Source organism: Hippopotamus amphibius, chromosome 13 (assembly GCF_030028045.1).
Source record: "Hippopotamus amphibius kiboko isolate mHipAmp2 chromosome 13, mHipAmp2.hap2, whole genome shotgun sequence".
NCBI lineage: Eukaryota > Metazoa > Chordata > Mammalia > Artiodactyla > Hippopotamidae > Hippopotamus > Hippopotamus amphibius.
The window spans coordinates 84,187,416-84,207,236 of record NC_080198.1 but is presented as its reverse complement, the minus strand read 5'-3'; the positions used below and the strand labels follow the sequence as shown (position 1 = coordinate 84,207,236).

General features: G+C 36.1%; 1 protein-coding gene across 1 annotated transcript in view; it reads left to right on the top strand.

Moving 5' to 3' along the window:
• The window catches only part of ENPEP (glutamyl aminopeptidase), a 91,032-nt gene that overhangs the window by 29,780 nt on the left and 41,431 nt on the right, over positions 1 to 19,821 (top strand). Inside the window, exons 5-10 of the mRNA XM_057705553.1 lie at positions 59 to 213; positions 650 to 763; positions 7,319 to 7,453; positions 9,277 to 9,342; positions 17,890 to 17,955; positions 18,096 to 18,247. Of these exons, the coding sequence (XP_057561536.1) occupies positions 59 to 213; positions 650 to 763; positions 7,319 to 7,453; positions 9,277 to 9,342; positions 17,890 to 17,955; positions 18,096 to 18,247 (688 nt within the window). The remainder of the gene's footprint in view (positions 1 to 58; positions 214 to 649; positions 764 to 7,318; positions 7,454 to 9,276; positions 9,343 to 17,889; positions 17,956 to 18,095; positions 18,248 to 19,821) is intronic.

Here is a 19,821-nt window from a genome sequence, read left to right as displayed (position 1 = left end):
AAATGTTATGAACAAAATGGAAAGAATGTATTTCTCACTAGGCTCTCCTTTTCCATAGATGAAATCGCTATTCCAGATTTTGGCACTGGGGCTATGGAGAACTGGGGACTCATCACTTACAGAGAAACGAACCTGCTTTACGACCCTGGTGAATCAGCCTCATCCAACCAACAGAGGGTGGCCGCTGTGGTTGCCCATGAACTTGTGCATCAGGTATAGAATCTTACCATCAACTTAGCTTATATTAAAAATGGCTTAAGATCATAGGAATGATTGAAAGTAGTTACAACTTAGCAAATAAAAAATAGCCAACCCAGCAAATCCTGCTTAAAAGTCTTTCTTAATACTAGTAAACATTTTACCGTAAAGAAACTTTTAAGACACATTGTTTTGCCTTCAGTAAATACACGAGGTCTTCCTATAACTTTAAATATTCCCAGTACTACCAAAATAAAGACTAAACTAAGGAGAATTTAGATCATTTAAAAACCAGGAAAAATAAAGCAGGAAATAAATGCTAAGTATGATATCTGCCACTTTTGTGTCAAGTGACAAAATTTACACGAACAAATGAATGTACTGAAATTTTCTAGGCCTCTCTACCAAAGGCATGAGAATTTAACTATCTCTTTATTGCTTATAATTTCAGTGGTTTGGAAATATTGTGACCATGGAATGGTGGGAAGACTTGTGGCTAAATGAAGGATTTGCTTCCTTCTTTGAGTTCCTGGGAGTAGACCATGCAGAAAAAGACTGGCAAATGGTGAGCCCTAAACGCTTAAATTCCAAAGTCTATTTTCCTCATGTCAAACTGATTGAAGCCTTTGGACTCTGACAATGGCTCTGAGTTTGGGGCCAAGTTCAGTATTGAATTGGGAATTCCATTGGCACAATGGGATAGAGGCAGCTGCCTCCACTGAACTACACCTTGCTCAGAGCCTATGCCTAGGCCCTAGAGGGCATCTGACCTCCACAAGCTGAGGATATGGTTGGTAGAGTCATTCAAAAACATGTGCCAAGGCAGGAAAAAATATTCAGCTTAGACAATGCCAACTCTGTGTTCAAGAAAGAATCTGTAGTGCTAACCCTTTGAAAAATGTCTGAGCCTAATTTTATAAATGACTTCCCTTACACAGTTTGCTGAAATGACATGGTAAAGAGATAAGTGCATAAACTTAGTACTTGAGAGTCTCGTTGAAATCCTGCACACATCATTTCTTAGATTTGTTACAGGGAATGTGACCTTGAGCAAGTTACATATCCTCTCTGAGTCAGTTCTCTCCTCTATGAAAGAAGAACTTTGTTCTCTATCTCTTAAGCTTAAAAGATCCCAAAATGTACATGTAATTACTGTTATTATACTGTGTTTTTGAGGGGCCTGGAACAAAAGCTTCTATGAACTCTACAGATATTTTCCCCAAAAAGCTGCATCTGTTTTTATCTGTTTTTACATGGTGTGAGTATTCTTATCAGTTTGTATACATAAAAGTTTGTGTGTGGATTTGTGAAAGTAGCATTCAGAAGGCTGTGTACTGTGTAGACTACTGCCCTCTACTGGACATGATAAGAAAAGTGTCAGATACTTGAAGCCTCTGCAATTTTCACAACCTGCTTTTAAAAGTGAAAAAGTTAAACGGGTGAACTCAAAGTCCACCAATTTAAATGTAAATCTGTTTCAAAATACCCTCGAAGAAACACCCACAATAATGTTTGACCAAATACCTCAGCACCATGGCCCCATCAATCACTATAACATAAAATTAACCATCCCAAATATCTAAAGTTTAAAAGATTGATAATACCAAATGTAGGTACATATGTGGAACAATTTCAAGTCACACAGATTGCTGGTAGACACGATACAGTCACCCTGGAAAATAGTGTGGCCACTTCTTATAAGTTAAACATAGATTTGTCATATAATCCAGGAATTCTACTCCAAGAGACATGAAAACACTTGTCCACACAAAGACTTGCATGTAAATGCACATAATGGGGATGTTCATAATAGCCAACTGCTAGAAACAACTCAAATTTAGAAATAAGTTGTGGTATATTGATACAATAGAATACTACTCAACAGTCGAATGAGCAAACTACTGATAAGGCAATATTATGGGTGAGCTTCTAAAGCATTTGCCATGTGGAAAAAGGCATTTGTGAATGACTACATACTGAATGAGTCCATTTATTTGACATTCTAGAAAAGACAAAACTATAGGAATAAAAAATATATCACTGGTTGTCAGGGACTGATTTGAGAGGAGGAGATAGACTGCAAAAGGATTCAAGGGAACTTTGGGGGGTAAGAAATTGTTCCGTATCTTGACTATGAATGTAGTTGCGGATTGTTTATATCTGTCAAAACTCATCAAACTGTCTACTTTAAGAGGGTACATTTTAATAATGTAAATTATATTTCAAAAAATCTACGAACAGTAAATGCTGGAGAGGGTGTGGAGGAAAGGGAACACTCTTGCACTGTTGGTGGGAATGTAAATTGGTACAGCCACTATAGAGAACAGTATGGAGGTTCCTTGCAAAACTAAGAATAGAATTACCATATGACCCAGCAATCCCACTGCTGGGCATATACCCAGAGAACACCATAATTCAAAAAGACACATGCACTCCAATGTTCATTGCAGCACTATTTACAATAGCCAGGACATGGAAGCAACCTAAATGTCCATCAACAGATGAATGGATAAAGAAGATGTGGTACATATATACAATGGAATATTACTCAGCTGTAAAAAGCAATGAAACTGGGACATTTGTAGAGACATGGATGGACCTGGAGACTGTCATACAGAGTGAAGTGAGTCAGAAAGAGAAAAACATACCGTATATTAACACATATATGTGGACTATAGAAAAATGGTACAAATCAACTGGTTTACAAGGCGGAAATGGAGACACAGATGTAGAGAACAAACATATGGACACCAAGCAGGGAAAGTGGGGAGGATTGGGGGGGAATGAATTGGGAGATTGGGATACCAAATTGTATGCTCTAAATATATGCAGTTTATTATATATTAACTGTATCTCAATAAAAGTTCTTAAAAAAATTTCAAAAAAGCTAACTTTAAAAAAATGGATCAATGGATTTCCCTGGTGGTGCAGTGGTTAAGAATCTGCCTGCTAACGCAGGGGACACGGGTTCGATCCCTGGGCCGGGAGGATCCCACATGCCACGGAGCAACTAAGCCCATGCACTCTAGAGCCTACGAGCCACAACTATTGAGCCCATGTGCCGCAGCTACTGAAGTCTGCACACTACATCCCATGCTCAGCAACAAGAAACATCACTGTAATGAGAAGCCTGCACACTGCAACAAAGAGTAGCCCCCATTCGCCAGAACTAGAGAAAGCCTGCATGCAGTAATGAAGATCCAATGCAGCCAATAAAAAAAAAAGGATCAAGTAATGCATGTTATCAAATTAATTAAATGATTAACTTCTAATAAATGTTTTCAGATTATGAAAATTGCAATTATTGAAAAAAGTTCAATTAGTATTTGATATTACATCCTTATTATTTTCTCATATCACAAAATTATCCTTTGAGAATAAGTTAGTCCATAAATTAAAACTGAAAGATCAAAATAAAAGTGAAAAAAGTTAATCTGCAACAACTGCTTCTTTAAAATTTAATCTACATTAGAGTTTTTCAAGGATGGAGCTATTGTCATTTGGGCCGGATAATTCTTTATTGTGGGGACTGTCCTGTGTATTGTAGGATATTTAGCAGCATCCCTGGCCTGTATCTAATAGATGCCAGTAACCCTCCACCCAAGTTGTGAAAAAAAAAATGTCTCCACAAGGTGTGGAGAAAAGGGAACCCTCCTACACTGTTGGTGGGAATGAAAGTTGATGCAGCCACTGTGGAAAACAATATGGATGTTCCTCAGAAAACTAAAAACAAAACTACCATATGTTCCAGCAATCCCACTCCTGGGCGTATACCTGGACAAAACTATAAATCAAAGAGATACATGCACCCCTATGTTCAGAGCAGCACTATTCACAATAGCCAAGACATGGAAACAACCTAAATGTTCATTGAAAGATGAATGGATAAAGACAATGTGGTACATATATACAATGGAATATTACTCAGCCATAGAAAAAGAATGAAATAATGCCATTTGCAGCAACATGGATGCACCTAGAAATTATCATACTAAGTGAAGAAAGTCAGAAAGAGAAAGATACCATATGATATCACTTATATGTGGAACCTAAAAGATGGCACGAATGAACCTATCTACAAAACAGAAACAGACTCACTGACATAGAGAACAGACTTGTGGTTGCCAAGGGGTAGGGAGGGAGGGAGCCGGATGGACTGGGAGTTTGGGGTTGGTAGATGCAAACCATTATATTTAGAATGGATAAACAACAAGGTCCTACTGTATAGCACAGGGAACTATATCCAATTTCCTGAGATAAACCATAATGGAAAAGAATATAAAAAATAATGTATATGTATATATAACCAAGTCACTTTGCTGTACAGCAGAAATTAGCATGACACTGTAAGTCAACTATACTTCAATCTAAAAGAGAGAGAGAGAAAAATGTCTCTACATACTGCCAGTTGTCACCTGAGTGATAAAATGTCCCCTAGTTGAGGACCATTCATCTATGTTGAAAATTGCTGATTTCATAATTTATTGAAATTAAACTATATAAATGAAAAATTATTGTCCTTTATTTTCTATAAAGTAACTCTTCTTATATCAAGATGTATTGTTTATATAATATACTGTAATATATAATATTTTAACATTCCATTTTTAGTGTTTCAAAAACAATTAAATAGCAGAAGAATTTAGTATGCAGGTTTTTTTTTATAAATTTATTTATTTATTGGCTGCATTGGGTCTTCGATGCTGCACATGGGCTTTCTCTAGTTGCGGTAAGTGGGGGCTACTTTTCATTGTGGTGTGCAGGCTCCTCATTGTGGTGGCTTCTCCTGTTGCACAGCAGAGGCTCTAGGTGCACAGGCTTCAGTAGTTGCAGCACACAGCTCAATAGTTGTGGCGCATGGGCTTAGTTGCTCTGCAACATATGGGATCTTCCTGGAACAGGGATCGAACCCGAGTCCCCTGCATTGGCCGGCAGATTCTTAACCACTGCACCACCTAGGAAGTCCCTAGTACAGCAAAACCTTGGATTGTAACTTGTTCTGCGAGTGTTCTGCAAGACAAGCAAACATTTCTAATAAATTTTAACTTGATAAACAAGCGATGTCTTGCAATACAAGTAGTACGTGATGCTGAACGTCACATGATCACAACTGAGCCAGTGGAGCTGACCAGAGATGAACTCATGGATCTGCATCGCAAGCAACAGCAAGAGGTTATGGAGGAGATCTTGTCTGCAGAGGAGGAGGAGAAAAAGGTGGAGGAATCCCTCACTCCAAATGAGATTAGGGAGATGTGTAAAATGTGTGAAACAGTGCAAAATTTTGTATAAAAGCACCACCTGAATATGGCTATAGCAGTGCTAGCAATGAATCTGTTTAATGACAATGGAATGTCACATTTCCACGAAATCCTCAAAAGGAGGCAAAAGCAAGTGTCACAGGATATGTTCCTTGTTAAAGTTGCACGAAGAAAAAAAAATTCCATTGAGCCAATAGATAGCAGTGATTCCGTTAGCGATAGTGAAAATCATCCTACACAATAATCCTCCTCTCTCTTGTCTCCCTCACACCAGCCACGAAGGTTTTAAAAGGTAAGTGCAGGTTAGTTTATTTTTCTTTATATTTTGTATTTTCTTTATTATTTTGTATTATATTACTGTATTGTAATCATTTTTATATGAATATTTTTGGGTTGTGGAACAAATGATCTGAGTTTCTGTTATTTCTCATGGGGAAATTCGCCTTGATATACAAGTGCTTTGGATTACAAGCGTGTGTCCGGAATGAATTATGCTCGCAAACCAAGGTTTTACTGTATGCAGTTCTTAAATGAAATTTAATCATACTATCCAATTCATTCATTCTTTATCCATTCATTCATTCTTCATTCAGTGAACCCTATGGAGGACCCAAGACTGAATAAAACACACTTCCTGCCCTTATAGAAGTTCCTAATTTAGGGGCTGGTGGTGGAGGGGACACTTAAACAAAGATACATTGTAAGAGAGCTTAATAAATACCACAATAGTGGAGTCTCATTTTACAGGTGAAAGAATCTGATGCCCAGGAAGGTAATGTAACTTTTAAATGTCAGAAAATTGGTAGAACAACCAACACTAGAGTCAAATTTCCTGACATTGAGAATAAGATTCTTTCTTCTTACCTAAGCATTTTAGGGGCACAAAAATTAAATCGAAGTCAAAGTTACCTTGATTGACAGTCATCACTTGACAGTAGTACCTTGCCTATTATAAGTGGAATTCAAAAAATTGGAAAGAGTTAACATGCTCCTTTTGGGAAATATTTTTGATTAAGTAAGACCAATAAAGGTTTTGATTTTTTATTAGTAGTAATTTAATAGAACTAGATTTCAGAATCTAATTGATTAAAAATCAAAATAATAATAGCAGCTAATGTGTTAGGGTTTCACTCTGCACCAGGTACTATGTCAAATGCTTGCCATGAATTACCTCATTAAATCCTCTGCACATTTCTAAACAAGAGCTGCCATCATTACTCCTATTTAATAGGTGAGGGAAATTACTTAAACTTACATGTCTAGAAAGTGGAGTAACTGAGCTTTGAACCTAGGAAATTTGACTATAGGGCTAGACCTCTCAACTACTCTATTATGCTGAGAAAATCTAGGATGGGAATGAGAAGGTAATTATTAGAACTAAAGCAACAGTTAATGTTTTCTTCAATTAATTATGAATCATCCAAATTCCAATGATTAGTTGATGGAAAAAGACCCCTAAAACAACTTTTGGCAAATCAACATGTTTCCTTACTTAAGTCTCAGACAAATCTGTGAGGTATATCATCATTCCTATCGCACAGATATGGAAACAGGGCTTGAAAACTTTGGCTCATGTCTGAAAGTCACACAGAAGTAGCAGAAACAGAATCTATAAATGCTTGTGTCTTCTTGGCCTGCCATACAGGGGTGAAGTCAAAGGAATTATAAGTAGGAAAAGGGAATGGAATCAGTGTGGAAAATCAGTGCAAAATATGATTAATTTGAACATCTAATACTTGTTTTAAATAATATGAGTCATTTATATTTATTTCCCCCCAATTTGTATTATGTAAGTGATATTTTGACATATAAACCAGTATAAAGGAAGTCCTACGTTTCTTTGGTTCATTCTGTCATTTCAGCGTGATCAGATGCTACTTGAAGATGTATTACCTGTACAACAGGATGATTCTTTGATATCATCACACCCAATTGTAGTCACTGTGACAACTCCTGATGAAATAACATCTGTTTTTGATGGGATTTCCTATAGCAAGGTGGGGAAAATATGACACTGTTTTGAATGTCTTCCTGTTTAGTGGCTTTTCTCTTAGTAAATGCCTAAAAATGGTAAGAATGGTTAGACTATGTTAATAGGCTTTGGGAAACAGTATATAACTATTCCAAGTGCTGAATATTCAATAGTTTGTAATTTTCAGTGGAAATGATCAATGCTGATCATTGTCACAGGATTCTGAATCAGATTTTTTAAAGTTTCTCTTTTCACTTTCGTTTATGACGGCTGTCATTCTGGTAGCTGAACGTTTACACTTTAAGCATCCAATTTAAAGTTATTTGATTCAATCTTTTAAAAGACAATAAATCTTTTTCTGCCATGTGATCAATGAGAAATGCCATACACGTGAACACCTGTTTTAGTAGAATGTTTCCAGTAAGCATTTAAATTCAATTCCATTTGAAGGAATTACTTTCATCCATTTTGATATGAGTTAAAGATGACTTTGTTAGCATGTCATAGATGGGGCATTTTTATCCATTAAAATTTTATGACAAGTTGCTGAAACCCATAATAACCCAAAGCTTTATGCTACCCAGTTTCTCCCACAAATTCTCCTGTAGCTTCTCCTCTAAACATATTCCATACCTGTATGTTACATATTTTTCAAATTAATTTCCACCTCAGCCTCTTATGGCTTACCCACTATATTAAGTTGTTCAAAAGCCACTGGAAACTAATACATTTTATTGTTCTAGGTGTTACCCAAAGTTTTATTTAAGATAAAATATTATAATTATTAAAATGAGTACTAGACAAAATTGGCTTGAATGAAAAAATCTATAAGCATTTGAAGTTTACGGAATCATATTTTTTACTTTCCCTCTCATATATTCTCATGGCATTCTTTCTGGTTTCCTTTATTTGCTTTTCTTTTACATTGTCAATGATTCTTTTTATCTTTCTGTTAAAAGGAAAATTTCTAGTCCACTTATAGTAGTATATTCTAATAATTCACATAGAGACATTTATATTTATTAAATCAGCTTCTTCCTAAGTCCTAGATATTCCATGGGGTTTAAGGTATTAAGTCAGAAATAAATACATGTTTCTAAGCTTTTAGCCATCTACCACGTACAAAAATAACATATTTTAATAAATTACAGTAAAAATTGCTAATTTAAATGGGAAAGCAATGTTTTTATGGTCAGTTACTTGAAAATTGATTTTTAAATCTATAAATAATGCATTTTAGAATTAATTATAGTATATGAAAATCAAGTAGAGAGCAGAGGTATTCATCGGATTCTTCAGATTAAATAAAACTAAATGAGATAAAACACTTTGGAAAAGAAGCATCTTATGCCTAAATTATATATCTATATCAAACTTTTGACCAGATTAATTCCTAAACTGTCTACTCCCCTCTGTTAAATATAATTATTTTTCCCAAATAGTGCAATATACTTAAGAAGTAGCCAGAATTTTATCCTGAAATTGCTTTCCTTGTTCATCAACCAACATGACTTTCCTAAAACTTTTTCCAAAGTTTCTCTTTCATTAAGAAAGCCCCATCTACTGGCTCATGTGGTGAAGTGCAATAATTATCTGAACCTCAAGTTACTGAAACAATGGCCATTTTATCAATTTCTCCTTGCCTTTTAGTTATTTTAGAAGCATAGATACAGTGCCAAGTGGTATTTTCATCCTAATATCACAGATTGATGACCATGTAATTTAGCAGAATCATCTTGAGGACATTATCTCACAAATATGATCATGAAATAGTCACAACAGTGATCATGGGTATTTGTTTTTTACATATCCTTTATCAGTTTAACTTGTCATTCTTTTCCATCATAGGGAGCTTCCATTCTGAGAATGCTTGAAGACTGGATTACACCAGAGAAATTTCAAAAAGGATGTCAGGTGTGATTTATTACTTTTAATACTATTAAAAAACTACACTGATATGTGGCTGATGAATGTTAAAATATGTGATTAATTAAGGACAATTCTCTTTTTACTTTTGCTTTCCTTGCTCAGGGATAGATAATCTTGCAAAACACAAAAAGGTGATTTCACATCCAGTTTAGTATCTACATAGTATCTGTAATTGTCATTTAGCAAAAGTTTCACAGAGAAGTTAAACAGATTACTTAGTTATTTTTTATACCCTTTACATGTGTATTAGCTCAGTCTGCCACAACAAAATAGCATAGATTGGGTGGCACAACAACAGAAATTTATTTTCTCACAGTTCTGGAGGCTAAGAAGTCTAAGACCGGGGTGCTGGCAGATTCAGTTTTTAGTGAGAATTTTCTTTCTGGCTTCCGGATGGTCACCTTTTTGCTGTGTCCTCACATGGCAGAGAGAGAGAGAACTTTCTGATGCCTCTTCTTATAAGGACACTAATTCCATCATGAGGCTCCCACCCTCATGATCTCATTTAAACCTCACGCTAAACTTCCCAAAGTTCTCATCTCCAGATACCATCACATTGGGGATTAGGGCTTCCAAGTATGGATTTCGGGGGAATACAATTCAGCCCATACCAACATAATATAAAAATTTAAATTTATCTATAAAACTCTTCCTTTACAGCTTTTAAAAGTACTTATTATTAAGTACTTTATTATTGGATTGTAAGTGGTTAATATACACATTTGTATTATGATAAAGTCAGTGAATAAAGAGGGCCTGCTTCTTTTTGGAAAGAGAAATAAGAATCAATTTCTTAAAGCATTTCACACATCCCACTTAAGCTTATTCCTCCAGTGGATGTTTCAGTTTCATTGTTGTTCTTCTAGCAGAGCCTAGGCCAGTTCTCTCAGGGTTTTATATCTGCAGGGTCCTGTCCGCAGGTTGGCTCCATTGCAGCCTAGGGATGGAATTGTCTTCCTACTCTTTCTCTTCCATCTCCTTCCCCTCTACTGTAACATCCTAGATAGTAGGCAGAGCAGTACTCATAGTGTCTGACCCGTAAAATAGAAAACAGGTCAGAGCAGCACCATAATAGCGTTCCCAAAGGGTACCAGTACTTCCTTTGGATGTGATTTCCCAGGACAATGCCTGCCCACCGTTCCTACAGCTCTCTCTACCGCCAAGTCTTCTCATGTGGCAATTAGCACTTTCCATAATACCATAAAAGGAAATGTCCCCGTCTACCCAATATTTAAATTCCTAGATGACTATTAAAAGTAAAAAATAAGACCAGGATTTAGGAAATATTCAGGGAGCACATTGGTGTATTTTACTCCTTTTGTCCATGAATAAAATATTCTGTGTGGACATTAGGTGGAAAAGGAGAAGCTATATGCTTGTCCTTAAGTGTACATTAGAATATCTTGTAAACTTTTCATCAGCTTCAGACTCAAATTTCATAGCTTCTCTGACTATAAGGTAGTTTCTCTACCTTTGGTGAGGAACTGTGTCTTCTATATCTTTGCATATACTCTCGTGTCTAGTAGAACGCATTACAGATGTTCTAAAGATCCACAAAACACTTCTTGAATGAATGAATGAATGAATGGTCTCTAATAAATAATATAGAATATAGAAATATACAAAGACAATTCGTTTTTGAAAGTAAATTAAAATTTCATTTGCATAGTTTTCATTCTAAATTAAACTGATGAATAACACATTCTTGGAATCTTCAAAATGGACTTCAAATTAAATAATTTTTCATATTAAGTTTTTTTTGAGAAATACCAAGAGTCTTTAAAAGAGAATACCTATTCTAATAATTGAATAATAGTCTTGCATTTTATTTCTTAAGTTAAAACCATCTTCCTCCACCCTAACTACGACTACAGATGGTGCTAGAAACTGAACTAGAATGAATAGATACTAATTTTCACATCATTATAGTGCTATGGGATTAATTTACCAAAAGACAGTGAAACACTCATTTTTTGCCTTCAATCTTCACACTAGCTAATATCTGAAAATAGTATGTGATCAATATAGGCCACACTCAATAAGCTCTCAAACAAACTGGAACATTCTTTCACATAATTCCAGTATCCAAATGTATCTCTCCTTGGTTCATCATCATGCCATGATTGCCACCCCTAAACCCCACGACATGTGACCCTGTCCAAGACTGTTCCCTTGCAAATACTAACTTTCCACCAAAAGTAACTCTTCATTAGCGAACCTGGTGTGGCGCTAACGCTGGGGTTGGCCAGCTCTCTGTTCTCTTTCATGCTCATCACCTTAACCCCAAACCCAATCTCAGACAGCAAAGCAGGGGCAGAGTGAGGGGCATTCAGAGTAAAACCATCAGCTGGGAAATCTTTCAGGCTGTGCTTGTATGTAAAAAAGCATGTTAAATTATGGAGAATTGATAACAAGGTATGGTCATGAAATAGAAGCTGAGAACTATATCTATTCTTTCTTTTTCTCCTGGAATCAGTAGTATCCCTGATGAGATAGGAATGGCTCAGCTGGAAAATGTCCTTTCCCTTCCTGAGATACTAGTCATAGAAACATTGTTCCTTTCCTTTGTGCTCACTGATACCAACTGAGGGCCTATTATTGGGGGGACCTAGGTCATTGTGAACTTTTGACTGAAATGACTGCATCGTGACTATGCAAGATAGGAAGGAAATTTCTTGATATAGAATATTCAAAAGCACTAATCTAGACAAAATAAAATTAGTTCCTTTTAATATACTGCTCAAATAAGCCTCTAGCTCAGGTGAAGCGAGAAACTGCAATTTAAAGAACAATAACAACAGTGACAAAAACCACACAAACTGATCCAGGATTCAGAAGTCTCTTCGCCATAATCTCAGGCAAATCTCTTCACCCCTGTAGACACCAGTTTCCTTCATGCCTAAAATGTGAGTATTGTATAAAATAGTATTTAAGGTTCCTTTCAGTTCCATGAGTGGGTGCTTCTAAGTACCAGACACTGAATATACAAAGAAACTCTTCTCAATTAATTTTAAGAAGATACTATTCACTAGAAATCATCATTAACAGGCAGCTATGATTATAATTATTACTCCTCCAAGCATCCAGTTATTTTACTAAGAAGGAATGAATGATCTCTGATACATAACATGTGCCTCTCATTTCTTCTCCCTTCCTTTGCCTGCCCTCCAGTGGAGGTGCCGAGCAGTGAATCCAACAGAAGAACACATATGAAGGCAGCATTCCAAACTGGCCTCAAGCCTCTCCCAGGCATCTTGGAGCAGTCCTGATAATACTGTTTCGTCTCTCTATGCCTATAAAGAGGCATTTAGAAGATAACAGGACTTAGGTATAGCACCTCCTGACAATTAGAGCAACTTAGAGTGAAAAATGATATGAGCAAAATCAACCACTGGCTATTTTCATTGAAGGTTCAAAGATCACTTAAGAAGGTTCTGTTTCTATCAAAGACTTCCACATTTTAAAACAGGACAATTCTAGAGCATAACAGAGGAGTGATACAGCAGAAATTCTGGAAGGTTTCCTAGAGAACTACAAGTAGTGCCCAATTATGAGATTAGGAGAAGTCTAGGAATTTTCTCTAAGGATATCACATTATACCTGAAAACTCATACATAGGGAGGTTTTGTGACCAGAACTGACAAAAGGGAGCACCTTCTAGTTAAAAGATTTGTAATTTTTAAATATTTGAAAAATGAAGACTTACTCTTTAAAGTGAATAAGTTCCCTGATTTAGCCATCATCATCATCAACATGATCATTATTATTCAGAAGACTGTATATTCATTTCTTTAGAGCAGGAATCTACAAACTGCTGCTTCAGTTTGCAGGCCAAATCCAGCCCACAATCCATTTTTGTAAGGTCTGCCAATGAAAATCACTTCTACATTTTTAAACAGTTGGAAAAAATTAAAAGAAGAATATTTCAGGACATCTGAAAGTTGTATGGAATTCAAATATCAGTGTGCATAAATAATGTTTTATTGGAAGACAGCCATTCTCATTCATTTACATATTATCTATGGCTGCTTTTGTGCTATTTGGGCAGAGTTGAGTAGTTGTGACAGAGACTATATGGCTCACAACACTTAAAATCTTTACAGTTTTTTACAGAAAAAGTTTGCTGAGCCTTGGCTTAGAGCCAAGCTCACCAGTTTAATCTTTGCATATCACTTCAATCACTCATGTGTGATGGGGTCATCTAGTGTCTGAAATGAGAAAACACTACTGGTGTAAATAAAGGTAGGGGATGCAGCTGGTGTTGGACAGGTTAACACCAGTAAGTGAACATCATAGAATTATGGATCTTTTTTCCTAGTGGATCAAAAATGTTATGGACAATTGACTGCTTGCTGAATACTTGACTGTCCTTAAGCATCTTATATTGCTTGTCCTGAAAAAATTAAATTCTTTCCCTCACCTGTTCACAATTCCATTAGACTAAAAAAGAGATAGAATTATCTCATTAATAAGAAAAAATATTCCTCAGGCTTTACCAATAAATCATTATTTGTACAGTGGTTTTTTTTTAAGCTCTTTATTGGAATATAATTGCTTTACACTCTTGTACCAGTTTTTGAGGTACACCAAAGTCAATCAGCTGTATTTATACACATATCCCCATATTCCCTCCCTCTCTCAATTCCCCCCCACCCTCCCCGTCCCGGCCCTCTAAGGCATCATCCATCATTGAGTTGATCTCCCTTTGTTATACAGCAAATTCCCACTGGCTATCTGTTTTACAGTTGGTAGTATATACATGTCTGTGCTACTCTCTCATTTCGTCCCAGCTTCCCCTTCGCCCCCCGCCCCACCAACCCTGTGTCCTCCAGTCCGTTCTCTACATCTGCATCCTTATTCTTGTCTTGTCACTGGGTTCATCAGTACCATGTTTTGTTTTGTTTTTAAGATTCCATATATATGAGTTAGCATACAGTATTTGTTTTTCTCTTTCTGGCTTACTTCACTCTGTATGACAGACTCTAGGTCTAGCCACCTCATTACATATAGCTGCATTTCATTCCTTTTTATAGCTGAGTAATATTCCATTGTATATATATGCCACATCTTCTTTATCCATTCATCTGTTGATGGGCATTTAGGTTGTTTCCATGTCCTGGCTATTGCAAATAGTGCTGCAATAAATATTACGGTACATGTTTATTTTTGGATTATGGTTTTCTCTGGCTATATGCCCAATAGTGGGATTACTGGATCATATGGTAGTTCTATTTGTAGTTTTTTAAGGAACCTCCAAACTGTTTTCCATAGTGGCTGTACCAATTTACATTCCCACCAACAGTGCAGGAGAGTTCCCTTTTCTCTACACCCTCTCCAACATTTGTTGTTTCTAGATGTTTTGATGATGGCCATTCTGACCGGTGTGAGGTGATACCTCATTGTGGCTTTGACTTGCATTTCTCTGATGATGAGTGATGTTGAGCATCTTTTCATGTGTTTGTTGGCCATCTGTATGTCTTCTTTGGAGAAATGTCTATTTAGGTCTTCCGCCCATTTGTGCATTGGGTTATTTGCTTTTTTGTTATTAAGCTGCATGAGCTGTTTGTATATTTTGGAGATTAATCCTTTGTCCGTTGCTTCATTGGCAAGTATTTTCTCCCATTTTGAGGGTTGTCTTCTTGTCTTGTTTATGGTTTCTTTCACTGTGCAAAAGCTTTTAAGTTCATTAGGTCCCATTTGTTTATTCTTGATTTTATTTCCATGATTCTAGGAGGTGGGTCAAAAAGGATCTTGCTTTGATGGATGTCATAGAGTGTTCTGCCTATGTTTTCCTCTAGGAGTTTTATAGTGTCTGGCCTTACATGTAGGTCTTTAATCCATTTGGAGTTTATTTTTGTGTATGGTGTTAGGAAGTGTTCTAATTTCATTCTTTTACATGTTGCTGTCCAATTTTCCCAGCACCACTTACTGAAGAGGCTGTCTTTTTTCCATTGTATATTCGTGCCTCCTTTGTCAAAGATAAGGCACGCATATGTTCTTGGGCTTACCTCTGAGTTCTCTATTCTGTTCCATTGATCTTCCTTTCTATTTTTGTGCCAGTACCATACTGTCTTGATCACTATGGCCTTGGAGTATAGTTTGAAGTCAGGAAGCCTGATTCCACCAACTCCATTTTTCCTTCTCAAGATTGCTTTGGCTATTCGGGGTCTTTTGCGTTTCCATACAAATCGTAAGATTTCTTGTTCTAGTTCTGTGAAAAATGCCATTGGTAATTTGATAGGGATTGCATTGAATCTGTAAATTGCTTTGGGTAGTACAGTCATTTTCACTATGTTGATTCTTCCAATCCAGGAACATGGTATGTCCCTCCATCTGTTTGTGTCATCTTTGATTTCTTTCATCAATGTCTTAAAGTTTTCTGCATACAGATCTTTTGCCTCCTTAGGCAGGTTTATTCCTAGGTATTTTATTCTTTTTGTTGCAATGGTAAATGGGAGAGTTTCCTTAATTTCTCTTTCTGCTCTTTCGTTGTTAGTGTATAGGAATGCAAGAGATTTCTGCGCATTAATTTTGTATCCTGCTACTTTACTAAATTAATCAATTAGTGCTAGCAGTTTTCTGGTAGAGTCTTTAGGGTTTTCTATGTATAATATCATGTCATCTGCAAATAGTGACAGTTTTACTTCTTTTCCAATTTGGATTCCTTTTATTTCATTTTTTTCTCTGATTGCTGTGGCTAAAACTTCCAAAACTATGTTGAATAATAATGGTGAGACTGGGTACCCTTGTCTTGTTCCTGTTCTTAGAGGGAATTCTTTCAGTTTTTCCCCATTTAGAACAATGTTGGCTGTTGGTTTCTCATATATGGCTTTTATTATGCTGAGGTAATTTCCTTCTATGCCCATTTTCTGGAGAGTTTTTATCATAAATGGATGTTGAATTTTGTCAAAAGCTTTTTCTGCATCTATTGAGATGATCATATGGTTTTTATCCTTCAGTTTGTTGATATGATGTATCACGTTGATTGATTTGTGTATATTGAAGAATCCTTGCATCCCAGGGATAAACCCCACTTGATCATGGTGTATGATTTTTTTAATGTGCTGTTGGATTCTGTTAGCTAGTATTTTGTTGAGGATTTTTGCATCTATAGTCATCAGTGATATTGGCCTGTAATTTTCTTTTTTTGTGACATCTTTGCCTAGTTCTGGTATCAGGATAATGGTGGCCTCGTAGAATGAGTTTGGGAGTGTTCCTCCTTCTGCTATGTTTTGGAAGAGTTTGAGAAGGATAGGTGTTAGCTCTTCTCTAAATGTTTGATACAATTTGCCTGTGAAGCCATCTGTCCCTGGGCTTTTGTTTGTTCGGAGATTTTTAATCACAGTCTCCGTTTCCGTACTTGTGATTGGTCTGTTCATATTTTCTATTTCTTCCTGGTTCAGTCTTGGAAGATTGTATTTTTCTAAGAATGTATCCATTTCTTCCAGGTTATCCAACTTATTGGCATACAGTTGCTTGTAGTAGTCTTGCAACAATCTTTTGTATTTCTGTGGTGTCCACTGTTACTTCTCGTTTTTCATTTCTAATTCTGTTGATTTGCGTCTTCTCCCTTTTTCCCTGATGAGTCTGGCTAATGGTTTATCAATTTTGTTTATCTTCTCAAAGAACCAGCTTTTAATTTTATTAATTTTTGCTATTGTTTCCTTCCTTTCTTTTTCATTTACTTCTGCTCTGATCTTTATGATATCTTTCCTTCTGCTCACTTTGGGGTTTCTTTGTTCTTCTTTCTCTAATTGTTTTAGGTGTAAGGTTAGGTCGTTTATTCGATATTTTTCTTGTTTCTTAAGGTAGGACTGTACTGCTATAAACTTCCCTCTTAGAACTGCTTTTGCTGTGTCCCATAGGTTTTGGGTTGTTGTGTTTTCATTGTCATTTGCTTCTAGATATTTTTTGATTTCCTCTTTGATTTCTTTAATGATTTCTTGGTTGCTTAATAGGGTATTGTTTAGCCTCCATGTGTTTGTATTTTTTGCAGTTTTTTTCCTGTAATTGTTATCTAGTCTCATGGTGTTCTGGTCAGAGAAGATGCTTGATATGATTTCAATTTTCTTGAATTTACCGAGGCTTGATTTGTGACCCAGGATGTGATCTATCCTGGAAAATGTTCCTTGTGCACTTGAGAAGAAAGTGTATTCTGTAGTTTTTGGATGGAATGTCCTATAAATATCAATTAAGTTGAGATGGCCTAATGTGTCATTTAAAGCTTGTGTGTCCTTATTTATTTTCTGTTTGGATGATCTATCCATTGATATAAGTGGGGTGTTAAAGTCTCCTACTATTATTGTGTTACTGTTGATTTCCCCTTTTATGGATGTTAGCATTTGCCTTATGTACAGTGTTTTTATAGGTTACAAAATATTTTGCATACAGAGTATCATTTGATTTTAATTCTAGGTACATTTGTTATATTATACATTAGAATGAGATATGTTGAAGTGTTCAGCTCATGTTGTGGAAGTATGGAAAAAGCAAACATTGACTTATGAAATACTTGTTATCTTTCACGTGCAGAATTACTTGAAAAAATACAAATTTAAGAATGCCAAAACTTCAGATTTTTGGGCAGCACTTGAAGAGGTAAGGAGGAGTATATCCTCAAATATTTCTTTGGTTAACAAATGATTGATCAATCATTTCTTTATCTGATTATTCTATCTTTTTATTTCCCCTTATTTGTTGATTGATTATTCTCTTTTTTTTAAAAAAAAAAATCTTAGGCAAGTAATCTACCAGTGAAAGAAGTAATGGACACCTGGACCAATCAGATGGGTTATCCTGTACTTAATGTGGAAAATATGAGAAAGATCTCACAGAAACGCTTTCTGTTGGACACGACAGCTAATTCTTCCGAGCCACATTCAGTTTTTGGGTAAGAATCTATAATGCATTTCAGGAGAAAAGCAGAAATTTGATGGAAATACTGGCCATTCGCTTAGACCTTGCTGTTCAGTACTTGATTCTTAAGCACAGTGTCTTTAGGGAAACAAAGGATTCAGAAATAGCTCAGTTGTCTTCAAGTTCCAAATGATGAACTGAGCACATGGGTGCAAGTCCTGTTCTTCCTAGAAATCACTGAATAAAGAAACAGAAGTACTAAAAGAAATAAACGCAGAGAAGTAAAGAAAATAGGAAGGGTTAAATGCATCATAGAATTCTAGATGAAGAAAAGTAGAGGGAGAAATACAGAAAAAAACCAAACAAACCGAGGAAGATGCAGCCAGATAAATAGAGACTTGCAGTAGAGGTGGAAGCTGATTTCCCCTATCCCTAGACAGGCTCTGGGCTCAGTGACAGCACTGAGAGTGGAAGGCAGGAGTGAGAAGTGAGGCTGAAAATAGGGCAATTAATTTGAAGTCTGGACTCAGGACAGTTGTGCCATCCAGACCTCTCCCCTTCCACTTTCCCTTCACTGATTGCCGTTCTTTACTCCACACAGAGCTCTCAAAAGTCTGGCAATGACCCAAGGTGAAAATCCAGAGGGCTTTTTTTCTAAAGAAATTGACCAAAGCAGTGGAGAACTAACAATTTCCATTTAGTTGGGACACCCAGAGTAAAGCTTTCCTCCTTGTGGCATTTGTAGGATGAATGGGCTTGAGTTGCCAGCTCCCCTCATACATACACAGAGCCTCTAGTCAGACTTCCTGTTCAGCAGAGAAGTCAGTTGCAAAAACATACCTCCCTTCTCAACAGTAGAGGGGTTACATACAAGACACCAAGAATAATCAATTTAGTCCTTCTTTCTTAAATATGAATGAACAATCAAGGATCATAAGACACATGAAAAAAATCTAAAAGCATAAAAGGTAAAATCTCACATGAACAAACAAGAAACCCATCTCTATGAGACACATAATTGAAATAAAAAATAAATTTATGAAATATATTGAGATCAAAAAAGCTATTATACCCATTAACTAAGAGCCGAATATTTTTGAAAAGACAAACTGAGAATATAAAAGAGCTATAAAAGATTAAATTTTGGGTTGTCAAAAAAATTAACAGACAAACTAGAAATAAATTTGGAGAATTCTCTAAAAGTACAGGACAAACACATAAAACTGGCAAATATGAAAGAGAAGACAAATATGGAAAATCTAGCACCCAACTAATAGAAGTCTCTCAAAAAAAGAAAACAGAGAAACTTACGGGGCAAATTGTACCAAAGAAATAATAAAGGACACAAGAACTCTGATTAAAAGGCCCCAACAACTATACAGTACAAAAAGGAAATAAACAAAACCCCAAAACACACCTAGCTACAGCCTCATGAAATTTCATAAAACAAGGGTACATGAGTTAGTGTGGCATTAGACTTCTTCACAACTCTGAACACAAGAAGAAAATGGAGCAATCATTTAAAACGTAGATGCAAAAAATACTTTCAACCTCTAATTCTCTACCCAGTTCCCTAAATCAAATGTAAAAGCACAGTGAAGACATTTT